Source organism: Trichechus manatus, unplaced genomic scaffold (genome assembly GCF_000243295.1).
Source record: "Trichechus manatus latirostris isolate Lorelei unplaced genomic scaffold, TriManLat1.0 scaffold00076, whole genome shotgun sequence".
Taxonomy (NCBI): domain Eukaryota; kingdom Metazoa; phylum Chordata; class Mammalia; order Sirenia; family Trichechidae; genus Trichechus; species Trichechus manatus.
The window spans coordinates 10,454,707-10,467,018 of NW_004444012.1; the positions used below are offsets into that span (position 1 = coordinate 10,454,707).

At 52.4% G+C, this 12,312-nt stretch overlaps 1 protein-coding gene across 1 annotated transcript in view; it reads right to left on the minus strand.

The window, feature by feature from the left end:
• Positions 1 to 2,024: 2,024 nt before the first annotated feature.
• PLA2G4F (phospholipase A2 group IVF) overlaps positions 2,025 to 12,312 on the minus strand; it is a 16,243-nt gene continuing 5,955 nt past the window's right edge. The window contains exons 8-20 of the mRNA XM_004380657.1: positions 10,654 to 10,823; positions 9,836 to 9,949; positions 9,576 to 9,613; positions 9,165 to 9,300; positions 7,772 to 7,908; positions 7,266 to 7,488; positions 6,070 to 6,184; positions 5,692 to 5,829; positions 4,898 to 5,005; positions 4,263 to 4,457; positions 3,810 to 3,976; positions 2,581 to 2,767; positions 2,025 to 2,248 (exon numbers count right to left, since the gene is read on the minus strand). Coding sequence (XP_004380714.1) covers positions 2,025 to 2,248; positions 2,581 to 2,767; positions 3,810 to 3,976; positions 4,263 to 4,457; positions 4,898 to 5,005; positions 5,692 to 5,829; positions 6,070 to 6,184; positions 7,266 to 7,488; positions 7,772 to 7,908; positions 9,165 to 9,300; positions 9,576 to 9,613; positions 9,836 to 9,949; positions 10,654 to 10,823 — 1,952 coding nt within the window. The remainder of the gene's footprint in view (positions 2,249 to 2,580; positions 2,768 to 3,809; positions 3,977 to 4,262; positions 4,458 to 4,897; positions 5,006 to 5,691; positions 5,830 to 6,069; positions 6,185 to 7,265; positions 7,489 to 7,771; positions 7,909 to 9,164; positions 9,301 to 9,575; positions 9,614 to 9,835; positions 9,950 to 10,653; positions 10,824 to 12,312) is intronic.

Below are 12,312 nucleotides of genomic sequence, written 5' to 3' on the forward strand. Positions count from 1 at the left end.
GCTGCTAACCAAAAGGTTGGCAGTTCGAATCCACTGGCCGTTCCTTGGAAATCCTATGGAGCAGTTCTAGCCTGTCCTATAGAGGTGTTATGAGTCAGAATCAACTTGACAGCAGCAGTTACAGGGTTTTCAAGGCTGTTACCTTTTGGAAGCAGATCGCCAAGCCTGTCTTTCAAAGTGCCTCTGAGTCGGTTTGAACTGCCAACCTTTCATCTAGTCATCAGCACTTAACCGTTTAGTGAACTGGAAAAGCAAGCTAAGAAAATCCCCCAGAATGCAGCACAAATAAAAAGATAGAAGGCATAAAAGGAAAGCTTACAGGTATAAAGATGGATTTGGACATTCCTATATCCAAAAGTTCCACAAAGAGGCAATGGAAGCAGTGTTTGGATAAAATCAGCAGAGAATTTCTCAGAACTTAAAGAAGACTTGAATTCAGAAACAGAAAGAGCTCAACAATAAGTTTTTCTAAACTCAAGCTTTAGAAAAATCGTACTGAAACTTCTGAAATCAAAGAGAAAGTCCTAAAAGTTCGAGAAAGATAAATTATCCACAGTGGAATGAGACTCCAACGGACACGAGATGCTCATCAGCAATATAAAATGTAATCACAAGTATTGCGTCTTCCCGGGTTCTGTGAGTCGTTCCGGCAAACTATTAAACCTGAGTGGGTAGTAGGAAGCCCTGAGTTTGTAGCCAGTCGGTCATAAGTGGTGGTGGGGACCCCCAACCTTGCAGCTGGTGTCTGAGGTGAAGGCAGTTTTATGGAGGATTGCGCCTTTAATCAGAGCCCTGGTGGCACAGTGGTTAAGAGCTCGGCTGCTAACCAAAAGGTCGGCAGTTCAAATCCACCAGGCGCTCCTTGGAAACACTATGGGGCAGTTCTACTCTGTCCTATACGGTTGGTAAGAGTCAGAATCAACTCAACAGCACCGGGTTTGGTTTTTTGGTGCCTTTAATCAAGGAGCCCTGGTGGTGCAGTTGTTAAGCACTCAGCTACGAACCAAAAGGTAGGCCGGACCACCAGCTGCTTCTCGGGAGAAAGATGTAGCAGTCTGCTTCGGAAAGACTACAGACTTGGAAAGCCTATGGGGTCATTATGAGTTGGAATGAACCCAATGGCAATGAGTTGGGGTTTTTTGGGGGGGTGGGGGTAGGGGAGTGCTTTTAATCTGTGAACTCTGGCCTGATTCCTATAGTCAGGGTCAGAAGAATTGGGCTGCAATGAACTGCGTTGCAATTGGTGTCAGAAGGCCTTTGAAAGTAGAGGTGGAGGAGGGATCTATGCTACATAGCTAAAGTAGAGACCTTGTTGTATGCAGGTTTTCTTATTTACCTGCGTTTGTCTGGGGAGAGGGTCCGTGGCTTTCACCAGCTTTTCAAAACGGTCCATGACCCTGAATCATTCCAAACCACTGGAGTGTTGCACATCTTTTCATGTAGGTGGGTAATGATCCATCCCTTAAGAGTGTAGACTCTTATTCATTTATTTGTCAAATATTTGCTGAGTACCTGCTGTGTGCCAGCCGGGCGCTAGGCACTGGGGATACAGCAGTGAGCAAAGCAGACAAAATGCCTGCCCTCTTGGGCCTTACTTGCCAGGGGCCAGAGACAGCCTGAGGCTGTAGAGGCATTAAAACAGATTGACTGGAGGCTCTTAGTAAACAGGGCATAGATGGTGGCCAGCCGCGGTGGTGAGCATGACGGAGCTCAGGGGCCAGCCTCTTACCGCTGAGCCCAGGGCAGGAGCAGTGCCTGTCACAGGCAGCAGCCATAAGGGGCCAGGAGAGGAGAGCCAAGCTGCCCCCATCCCATGCCAGCCCAAAGCACGGCCCCGGCCCTCACTGCTCGTGAGCAGCTGCAGGGCTGAGGGTCCGAGGCCAGGCCACCCTCCTCCCAGGCTCTTCTTCCCAGAGTCTGCAGACATGCCCTGCTTGAACGAGGAATTGTGGCACTTCGGGCGTGGAGGGCATGTGTGAGTGCGTCCCCTCATCTCAGTCACGGTCCTCAGACTCCAGCCCGGGTCAGCCCCCAACCCTCTCCCCAGCCTGCTGCCGCCGGTCCAGAGCCAGCCGGAGGGCCTGCCTCACGGTCTCAGCGTTGTTCAGGACATTGTATCGACTCAGGGCCACGAGCCGCGCAAACTCCTGGGGCTCGTAGGTGAAGTTCATCATGCCATAGGGGGTGTCTGGCCCGTTGATGACAAAGTCCCCGGAGGCCTTCTCCTCGGCTGTTTGCCGCTCCACACCTGTGGGGGGCATGGGGAGCAGGGGGAGGCCAGGCTGGGGTGCTCTATGGAGCTGGCTGGGGTCTGACAGCCCAGAAGCCCCCCTTGCCCCAGAACACCTTGCTGGTCCTTTGTGGCCTGGGGGACCAGCGCCCCTGCTTGGGCCCCCATCTCAGCTCTCACGGCCATCAGAGGAGATGGCGCCCCAGCGTGGACACTGAGGTCCAGGAAGCAGAGGGCAGCACTGGTCCACCATGCTCTCCGGGAGGCGGGCTTTTGGGCCCTCTGTGCGCAGCACCCCATCACCACCCCAGGGCCCCGTGAGTGAGCCCCGGCCCAGGGCTTCCCCTTACCTGGGGCCAGGTGTGTGCGAAAGCTGTGGTTGACAAGAGGGAAGTGTAGTATGATGGGTGAGCGGGGGTCCTCAGCACTGGTAAACAGATAGCACTCACGGGGTTCCTCCAAGTCCGCTGGGTGCACCTCAATCCTAGGGAAGGGGATTCCCCGGTCCAGGCAGTACTTCTCTGTCATCTGTAAGATCTGGGCAGGAGGAAAGTTTGGATCCTGCCTGCCTGCCATCCCTGCCCTGGCCCCCCACCTAGAACTCGGGGAGCGGGGGAACTCACATAGACCCAGGCTTCAATATCAACTCTGCCTCTTCCTAGCTGAGTGCCTTCAGGCAGGTGGCAATACCTTACTGAGTTTCCTCATTTGTAAAATAAAAATGGGAGTAACTATCTGGTGGAGTTGCAGTGAAGACTAGCAGTAATCAAGGCAGTACCTATATGCCACCAATCTCCCTATCATTCCTTCCCATAACGCCCACTTCTTTCCCTTCTCTGGGCCCCGCACCACCACCCCACTTTGGAGGCTGATTTCCATTTCACAAGGTTGACACTGAGTTAGTACAGGATGTCAGCATTGGAAGCTGCTTTTATTCATCATCCAATCCCAGCCCTCATTTGGCCCAGGAGGAGGAAGAGGCCAAAGAGAGAAGGGCCGGCCCAGCAGCAGAGCCAGGATCACACCTGCGTGGTGGAATCTGACCACCACCCTAGAAGGCTCCGAGTTTGAGGAAGCCACTGTTAGCGACTCTCTGAGGGAACCTGACAGCTCTGTAACAAAGGGACAGGGGATCCGGACCCAGAACGGGGCAGGGGACCCTACAGTGGTGGGCAGGGTCTTCTGCTGCCCGGGATAGAAGACTCCTGAGGACCTTCCTTAGCCTCCCCCTCCCCTAACCTCAGCAACTCTCCTCCTCCTACTGGGGGAGACCATCACTGCTAACCTACAATGGTGGGCAGGGTCTTCTGCTAACCAGGATAGAAGACTCCCAAGGACCTTCTTTAGCCTCCCCCTCACCTAACCTCAGCAATTCTCTGCCTCCAACTGGGAGAGACCATTACAGCTAACAGCATTCAGAAGGCACTCACCCCCCTCCCTGGTGGGGCCACACAGATGAGAACCCAGGTCTTCCAAGAAGGACAATCCCTGAACAGTAGCCAGGCCACTCAACACAGACTCCTCTCTCCTTGTCCACTCATTTCAGAAGCCCCATCACCACCGCTACCACACACATCACCTCAAAAGAAGCTTCCAAGGAGTAGTCGAAGGACAGGATGAGGTCCACAGGCCGCTGAGGCAGCAGAGCCAGTGGGAATGGGGAGTTGATGGCAAACCCCCCATCCACCAGGCACAAGTACTTCTTCATGGGAGTGAGCTGGTTGGGGAAGACATCCGGGTGTGAGTCTGCAAGGAACACATGAGGATGGACAGGAACAAATGCTTGCTTTCTGACAACAGCCTTCGGCTCTTCCTAATCTGAGTGCCTTCTGTGCAGACACTCCTTCCCCCTTGCCCCACCCCCTTCTCTGAAGCCATGGGGACCTCCCACCCAGCCCCTTGGCCCTGCCCTTCCAGCACAGTAATCAGAGTCCTTCCCTGGGTCAAAAGCAGCACTCCCCCCACTGATCCACAGGCGCAGGCAGGAAGAGGGACCCTGCCCCACCACCCGCCCGCCCAGGACAGTAAGCACCTTTCCAGGCCACGAACTCCCTGCAAGCCACATAGTCCTTGTGTAGGCAGAGGCCCTGGGTGAAGTTAAAGTTCTCCGCAGAGGTAAAGCGGGAGGTGAACATGTCCAGGACAGCCTGGGAGAAAGGTCCCTGGGGGGTGAAGAGCCTGGTACTTAACCGGGAGGAGTCCTGCAACTGGAGCTTCTGGCAGTCGTCTAGGGTGGGGGAGGCACCAGTGACACAGAGCCCGAAGTGGCGGCCTCCTGTGTCCAGGAACCTCTCAGCTCCAGGACCTCCCTGCCTCCTCCACACCACAGCCCACCCCACCAGCCAGCCTCCCGGATCTCTGACCTGCCTCACAAACTTAACACAGAACTCTTTTAAATTACTTTTTTTGTGTGTGCCCCATGTTTTAAAACCTGCCTAGGAAATCACATTTATTAAATAATAGTTTATCTCCTACCCTTTGAAAATGAAAGTTGTAATATGTAATTGCCAATCAGAATGTCATCCATTAGACACTTTCCAGGCAGTTACTACGGGTCAGGTGCTCGGCACGAGGGATGCAAAGGTGAATAAGGCGTGGCCCTTTACACCTCTGCCAGGACCCGCACTGCTGCAAAGTGACATGGGAGGCCAGGGTCTCTGCCCTTACCCGTGATGTTGACACTGCCCTTGTGTGAGTTCAGGAAGCCGAGGCCCGAGCCGGTGATCTTCAGGAAGATCTCATCCAGGCTGGCCGCAAAGGCGCTGCTCCATATACCTAGGGAGACAGGCAGGGCCCAGGCCCCCATAACTCCCACCCTCTCCCTCCACCCCGAATCAGGGCCTAGCTCGGCCCTGTCAGACCTCTGCCCTCCCCGGGTGTTATAGAGTGAATTGTGTCTCACAAAAACATGTTTTAAATCCTAACCTCTATGCCAGTGCTGGAGCCCTGGTAGCATAGTGGTTAAGAGCTCAGCTGCTAACCAAAAGGTTGGCAGTTCAAATCCACCAGCTGCTCCTCAGAAACACTATGGGGCAGTTCTACTCTGTCCTATAGGGTTGCTATGAGTCAGAATTGACTTGACAGCAATGGGTTTTTTATGCCAGTGATTATAATCCCATTTGGGAATGGGCTGTCTTTGTTATGTTAATAAGACAGGATTAGTGTAGGGTGTTCGTGAGTCAGTCTCTTCTGAGATATAACAGAGATTACATTAGCAAGCAGAGGGGAGACGATAGATGCCATGCCGCATGGACATCACTAAGGAGCCAAGGAATAAGGACCTTCCCCCAGAGCCAGCAGAGAGAAAGCCTTCCCCTAGAGAGCCGACGCCCTGAATTCAGACTTCTAGCCTCCTAAACTGTGACAGAGTAAATTTCTGTTTGTTAAAGCCATCCACTTGTGGTATTTCTGTTACAGCAGCACTAGATGACTAAGACACCAGGTCTCCAGCCCAGACTCACCCTGCAGGTAGCAGATCCGGGGCTCAGGCCGGAGCCGCATCAGCCGCCCCATGAAGAACTCGGAGCCGAAGAGCTTGGTGGGGACATAAGCCCCATACTTGGGGAAGCCGACCTCATAGGGAGTGAACTCACACCACTCTGGGGGCCCGGAGGGAAGGGAAAATCAGCAGGGACTCCCCACTAGGACCCCAGGGGCCACCTGACCCTTGTGCCTGAGCAGGAATCTTTGCTTTGCCAAGAGCAGGAGGCAGAACCCCTTGTTCTCCGAGGCCCCTGTATTTGACCCCCTCCCATTTTTACCCTGATAGCCCTGCTTTCTTACACCCTTCCTACCGACCATTTCCTGCACCTCCTCTCTGTCCCCACAACCCCACGTACCTGCAAAGTCTTTCCCACTGATGTTGGTGCGGACGTTGACACTGGCATAAATGGGATAAGGGTTCTGACCCTGGCTGACCGCCTCCTGCTGGTCAGACAGCTTGGCCGGGTTCTCCTGGGCAGGAAAGAAGGGAGGCACCTTGACCTTGGGAGTCTCTGTCCCCATTCCGACGGCCCGAGGCCCAGCACTGTGTCCAGGCAGGGGCGTGGCATGGCTGTGAGAGAGACTCCGAAACATTCTAGAGAGCTCGCTAAGGGACAGGCTGTAGGCTGCAGCAGAGGGAAGGCGGGCCACTGTGGGTTTTGTGCAAACCCAGGGTGATTATGGGAACTCCTTTTTTGCCATTCAAAAAGGAATTTTTTTTTTGAACAATAAAAATAGGAAGAATGTCAGAACACAAGGGATTCAGAGTGACACTGTTCAAGGAGTAGCTGAAGGTCCAATCTAATTCGTTTAAACAGTAAGTCAGGAAGCTTGAGTTTCCGTTTACGGCGATGGAAAATCTGGCAGCGGATCCTGGTGAGGTGGGCACAACAAGATTGATGTAACTGGGGTCACTGAAACGTACACTCAAAAAATGCTGAATTGGCAAACGTTAGGTTACATATATTTTCACAAGAAAAAAAGGAAATCACTAGAAAACATGGATTATTTACTTGGGAATGAGAAAGCAGTTGTGATATACATTCGTAACGGATAGCCACACCCCAGGGGCCAGGCCCCCAAGGCTGAGCACCTCAGCTCTGAAGTCTGCTCATTTCCCGGCAGGCACCTGGCCTGCAGTTCTAGGAACAGCCAACAGGTGACGGGAGTCACCGCGGCATTGGCCAATGAGCTGAAATGGTGGTGTCCTGCCTCAGCTGCATCTGGAATCACTTGAGTCATGTTCAAAATATAGCTATGCTAGGGCCCTGCCCCAGACCAACTGAAATCAGTATCTCTTGGGGTGGGGCCCAGGCGTGAGCATTTTTGGAAAGCTGTGCAGGTGATTCTAATATGCAGTCAGAGCTGAGAACCCAGGAAAGATGAAGGGGTGTCAGCCCACCCTGGGATCTCGCCCCTTCCCCCCAGGGGAGCTCAGACCTCAGGGCCAGCTTTGTAAATCTCGGCTCTTAGCCTGGGGTCTGAGGCAGAGCTATGCGCTGGGGAAGCAGGGATAGAGAGGACCCATGTTCACTGCCTGCTCTTCTCTTACCTCCTGGTACAGGAAATACTCAATGAGGAGACCCCACAGGTCGATGAGGGAAACACTGTGGCCACTGCTTTTGCGGGCCACCAGTTCCTGGGCGTAGTATTGTAGCCTCTCTGTGAACACTGCCCCCATCTTTGTGCTGCAGACTCGGGCCTGGGCACGCTCAATGGGGCCCTGCAAGGCCACCTGGGACCAGGCTGGCTCTTTGTAGAGTGTAGACATGCACCTGGGGATGGAGGGCGTGCCTGTGAGCCAGGGGCAGCGGGCACAGCAAAGGGAAGGAGGGATGCAGGGGTCTGTGAGCGCCCCCTCCTCCCCCATCACCTACCCCCACTGCTCGGCACCACCCACTAAGAGGGGCCCTTGGGCCTCAGCCCCTTACTGTCCCCCCTAAAACCCTTGGTTGCAGGGTCCCAGGCCCTCCTGGGGGACTCCATCAGATCACCAGGTCATGTCCCTCCCCCTTCAACACTCCCCTTTACTCTGCACCCCACTCCCACCTTACTTACCAGGTGGACCCTGAGACACCACCCAGGTAGGTCACGGTGTCCAGGAAGCCGAGCTCCTGCAGCCCTGCCAGGCTGCCATACAGGGAAGACATGGCTCGGGTTCCACCCCCTGAACCCAGCACAGCCACCACAGGCACCTGGGACCCAGTAACAACAATGACAACATCCACCACTGTCATCTCCGTTCTACCTACACGTCAGACGCTGTTCTAAGTGCCTTACACCTGCTCTCATTAATCCTCACAGCAACCCAATGGGATCCCCATTTTACAGATGAGGAAACAGCCACCGGAAGGTTAGATGATGTGCCCAGACCATACAGTGAGGAAGTGATGAGCTGGGATCCAAACCAGGCAGTCTGGCTCTATTACACCAGGAAGGGGGCACACCTGGGGTGATTCGCCCAAACCAGTTAGGCACTATGGACATTTTGGACCAGACACTTCTTTGTTCTGGGGGCTGTCCCGCGTGTTACAGGATGCTTATTTAGCAGCTTCCCTGGCCTCTGTCCACTGGATTCTAGTAGTAGGTCCCTTTCCTCCCGTCATGACAATAAAAAATATCTCCAGACATTGCCAAATTGTCCCCTGGGGGGCAGAATGACTCCCAGTTGAGAACCACTAAGTACAAGTGACCAAGGCCACCAAGCATCCTGGACATGTGAGGTGCCCAGATGTGAAGGTCCTCTTCAGGACTAGAGGGGCCTAGGGGGATCCGACTAAAAGCTAAAAGGCCGCTCAGCTTCTCCATGAGGGGTTGGCTCATTCCCGGTCTCTTTTCTTCTCCTGTCTTGTAAAAATGTTCACAGAGGGCCCTGTTCCTTCAGACTGCAGGATGAGACAGGGCTCCTGTGGGCAGGTTCTGTGCCCTATTTACCCTCCATCTGCAGAGTGGATGTCTGACACAGAGTAGACCAGGTGCTGTCAAGTCAATTCTGACTCATGGTGACCCCATGTGTGTCAGAATAGAACTGTGCTCCATGGGGTTTTCAATGGTTGATTTTTCAGAAGTAGATCACTAGGCCTCTCTTCTGAGGTGCCTCTGGGTGGACTCAAACCGCCAACGTTTTGGTTAGCAGCTGAGCGCCGTTAACTATTTGCACCACGCATAGACATAGGGGAAGATGGCCATGTGAAGACAGAGGCAGAGATTTGAGTTATGCTGCCGCAAGCCACAGAATGCCTGGGGCCACCAGAAGCTGGAAGAGGCAACAAATTCTCCCCCTTCAGAGGGAGGACCACCCTGCTGATGCCTTAATTTTGGGCTTCTAGTTTCCAGAACTATGAGAGAGCAAATTTCTCTTACACCCAGTTTGTGGTATTCTGTTATTTTAAACCACCTAGTTTGCGGTACTTTGTTACAGCAGCCCACAGGAAGGAATACGGTTCCATACCTGGTCACTGTCCGGAGCCTCACTCAGTCCCAGCACCTGCTGAAGGCCCTTGGACACGACCTGCTTCCTCTTGTCCAGAAACCCCTGCTCCCCATCACAGAGGTCAAAGCCAAGGCGCAGGTCAAGGTCCCCAGAGCTGCCTCAGGAGGAGCAGGGGTGGGAGAGCAGGGCTGAGTGTCTTCCGTGGAGGAGAGGCTCCAACCAAGCCCATTTTTCACAAGCACAGACCCACACTCTGTGGAACCCCCTCAGAAAGACCCCAAGGGCTTCCTGCTAGGGCCAGAAATGAGGAGGGAAAGAGATGGTCCCCACGGCCAGAGCCAGGTGGGCAGGAGAGCAGAACACATTGGGGCATGTCCCCATACTTGCAGCCAAGCCCCAGGAGGCCTTCTTCCTGAAGCCCCTCCTCACCTCATTTCTGCCTTCACACTCAGCGCCACATCCTGGTCCTGAAAGACACAGCAGCCCCGTCCCTGAGCGCCCTCCTCCCAGTTAAGCTGCCCTCCCACAGAACAGCCCTTGTTGCTCTGGTAAGTCGGGCCCAGAAGTGGACACCACGGCTGAGCTCTGGGCTGGTCTGATCCTGACCCTTGAAGCGTCCCCCCGCCCCGGTCTCTCTTGGTGGGCACAGAGCAGGTGGGGGTCCCTCTAGCACCCAGACAGAGCCTTACCTCCCCCAGGGTCACGAAGCACTGCTCCTCCTGGCCTAGGGGCAAAGAGGAGAGCAGGATGCCTCCCGCACCCAACTTGCTGGCCTCGGTCTCCAGCTCAGCACTTGGGCCGCTCTGCAAACAACAAAACACCCAAGGTAAACCAAAGACTCAAGGGAGCAATTAGTCCAAAGGACTAATGGGCCACATGAACCACAGCCTACACAACCCCAAGACCAGAAAAAACTAGATGGTGACCAGATACCACTATCGACTGCTCTGACTGGGATCACAACAGAGGGTCCTGGACAGAGCGGGATTAAAATTGTAGGACAAAAAATCAAATTCACAAAAAAGACCGGAATTACTGGTCTGACAGAGACTGGAGGAACCCCCGAGACTATGGCCCTAAGACACCCTTCTGAACTGGAATTGGAGACCACCTTTCAGCCAAACCACAGACAGGCCCATAAAAGAAACAATAACACCCGAAAGGCCCAAAAACAAAGATGAGAAGGCAGGAAGGGGTAGAAAATCAGGACGAAGGGAAGCTAGGGCAGAGATGGGGAACGTGCTGACACATTGCAGGGAATGAAACTGATGTCATGGAACATTTTATGGGCAAACTATCGAATGGGAAACTAATTTGCTCTGGACACTTTCACCTAATGCACAATAAAAATTAAAAAACAAAAAACACCCAAGGAGCTCCCCAGAGTGGAGGAAAATGGGCCTCCATGGCACTCTGGAATGCTCCTCTAGCCTGGACGGATCCTGTCATCCAGCCCTTTCCCAAGGGACGAGACTCCAGCCCTCACTGGGGTCATGGGCTCACTCACCTGCAGGACGGTGAACTTCTCTCCTAGCTGCACATCCAGCCTGGAGCTTAGCACTGGGTTCACGTGGAAGGTAAACGTGGGCAGGAAGCCCAGCTCTACTGCAGGCTGCAGGGGCAAGAGCTGTGGCTTCTCGTAGGCGCCAGGCACTGCCAGCTGGATATGCCGATGGCCTGAGAGCAGAGGGCCTAGGAGAGGGGTGAGAGGGGGTGTGCCCGTGTGGCTCAGGGTGGTAGCACCCCGGACTCCTACCCTCCTACCCTGTTCATTCTCTGGCGTTGTGACCCCTGGTAAAGGCATCAGGAAGGACGCTTGGAGTCCTATTACCTGCCCTGATCAGAACAGGGAGACACACAAGTGTCTAGGGAAGGGAGCAGGCAGGGAGGGTAGCCCACAGCCACGAGGGAGGGAGCCGGCCTCTGCCCTATAGCATGCATGGCTGATGATTTTGAGATTAATATATTAATATATATTAATTATTACATAATTATACATAATACATATTAATACATAGTATTACATATTAATACATAATTTTACATAATACATATTAATTATTAATATGTAATAATAAATAATTTATTATATAGTTATAGCTTTGCCAATTTTTTTACATGTTACTGTAAACAAACATTAGCATAGAGCACGAAAGAAAATACCTCGCTGGGGGAGGGTGTGTTTGGCAAACAAAGTAGAAAGGTGCGCATTATTTGCGTAAAACACTGTATTTAGAAAACACCAAACTCATTTCCATCGAGTAGATTCGGCCTCATGTCGACTTCAAGTGTTGCAGAGTTGAACTGCTGCACAGGGTTTTCTTGGCTGTGATCTTAATGGAGCAGATCACTGAGCCTCTCTCCCAGGGCACTGCTCAGCGGGTTCCAACTGCCAACCTTTCAGTTAGCAGACGAGCACAAGCCATCTGCGCCACCTGAGATCTTATTATATATTAGATCATGCCATAATAAACAACTGGCTTATTTCTATAATTGATCAATAATTTACATATAACTTATATTACATATGGAGCCCTGGTGGCACAGTGGATAAAAACTCAGCTACTAATCAAAAGGTCGGCAGTTCAAGTCCACCAGCCACTCCTTGGAAACCCTATGGGGCAGTTCTACTCTGTCTTATAGGGTTGCTATGAGTCGGAGTCAACTCGATGGCAACGAGTTTGGTTTTGGGTTTTATATAAGTATTATCGCATATATAATATTTACATTATAATTAATAAACTATATGTTACATAATATATATAAGTTAATATGTTGTTGTTGTTAGATGCCGTCGAGTCGGTGGATTCGAACTGCCGCCCTTTTGGTTGGCAGCCGAGCTCTTAACCACGACGCCACCAGGGCTCCATAAGCTAGTATAATTAATATATATATATATATGTAAAATTGTAATATAACATATTTTAAAAAAACCAAACCCAGTGTCATCAAGTCTAGTCCAACTCATAGCGACCCTATAGGACACAGTAGAACTTCCCCATAAGGTTTCCAAGGCTGTAATCTTTAAGGCAGTAGACTGCCTCATCTTTCTCCAGTGGAGCGGCTGGTGTGTTCAAACTGCCAATCTTTCGGTTACAGCTGGGTACTAAACCACTTGGCCGCCAGGACTCCTTATAATAAAATATTTATAATTATAGTATGGCAT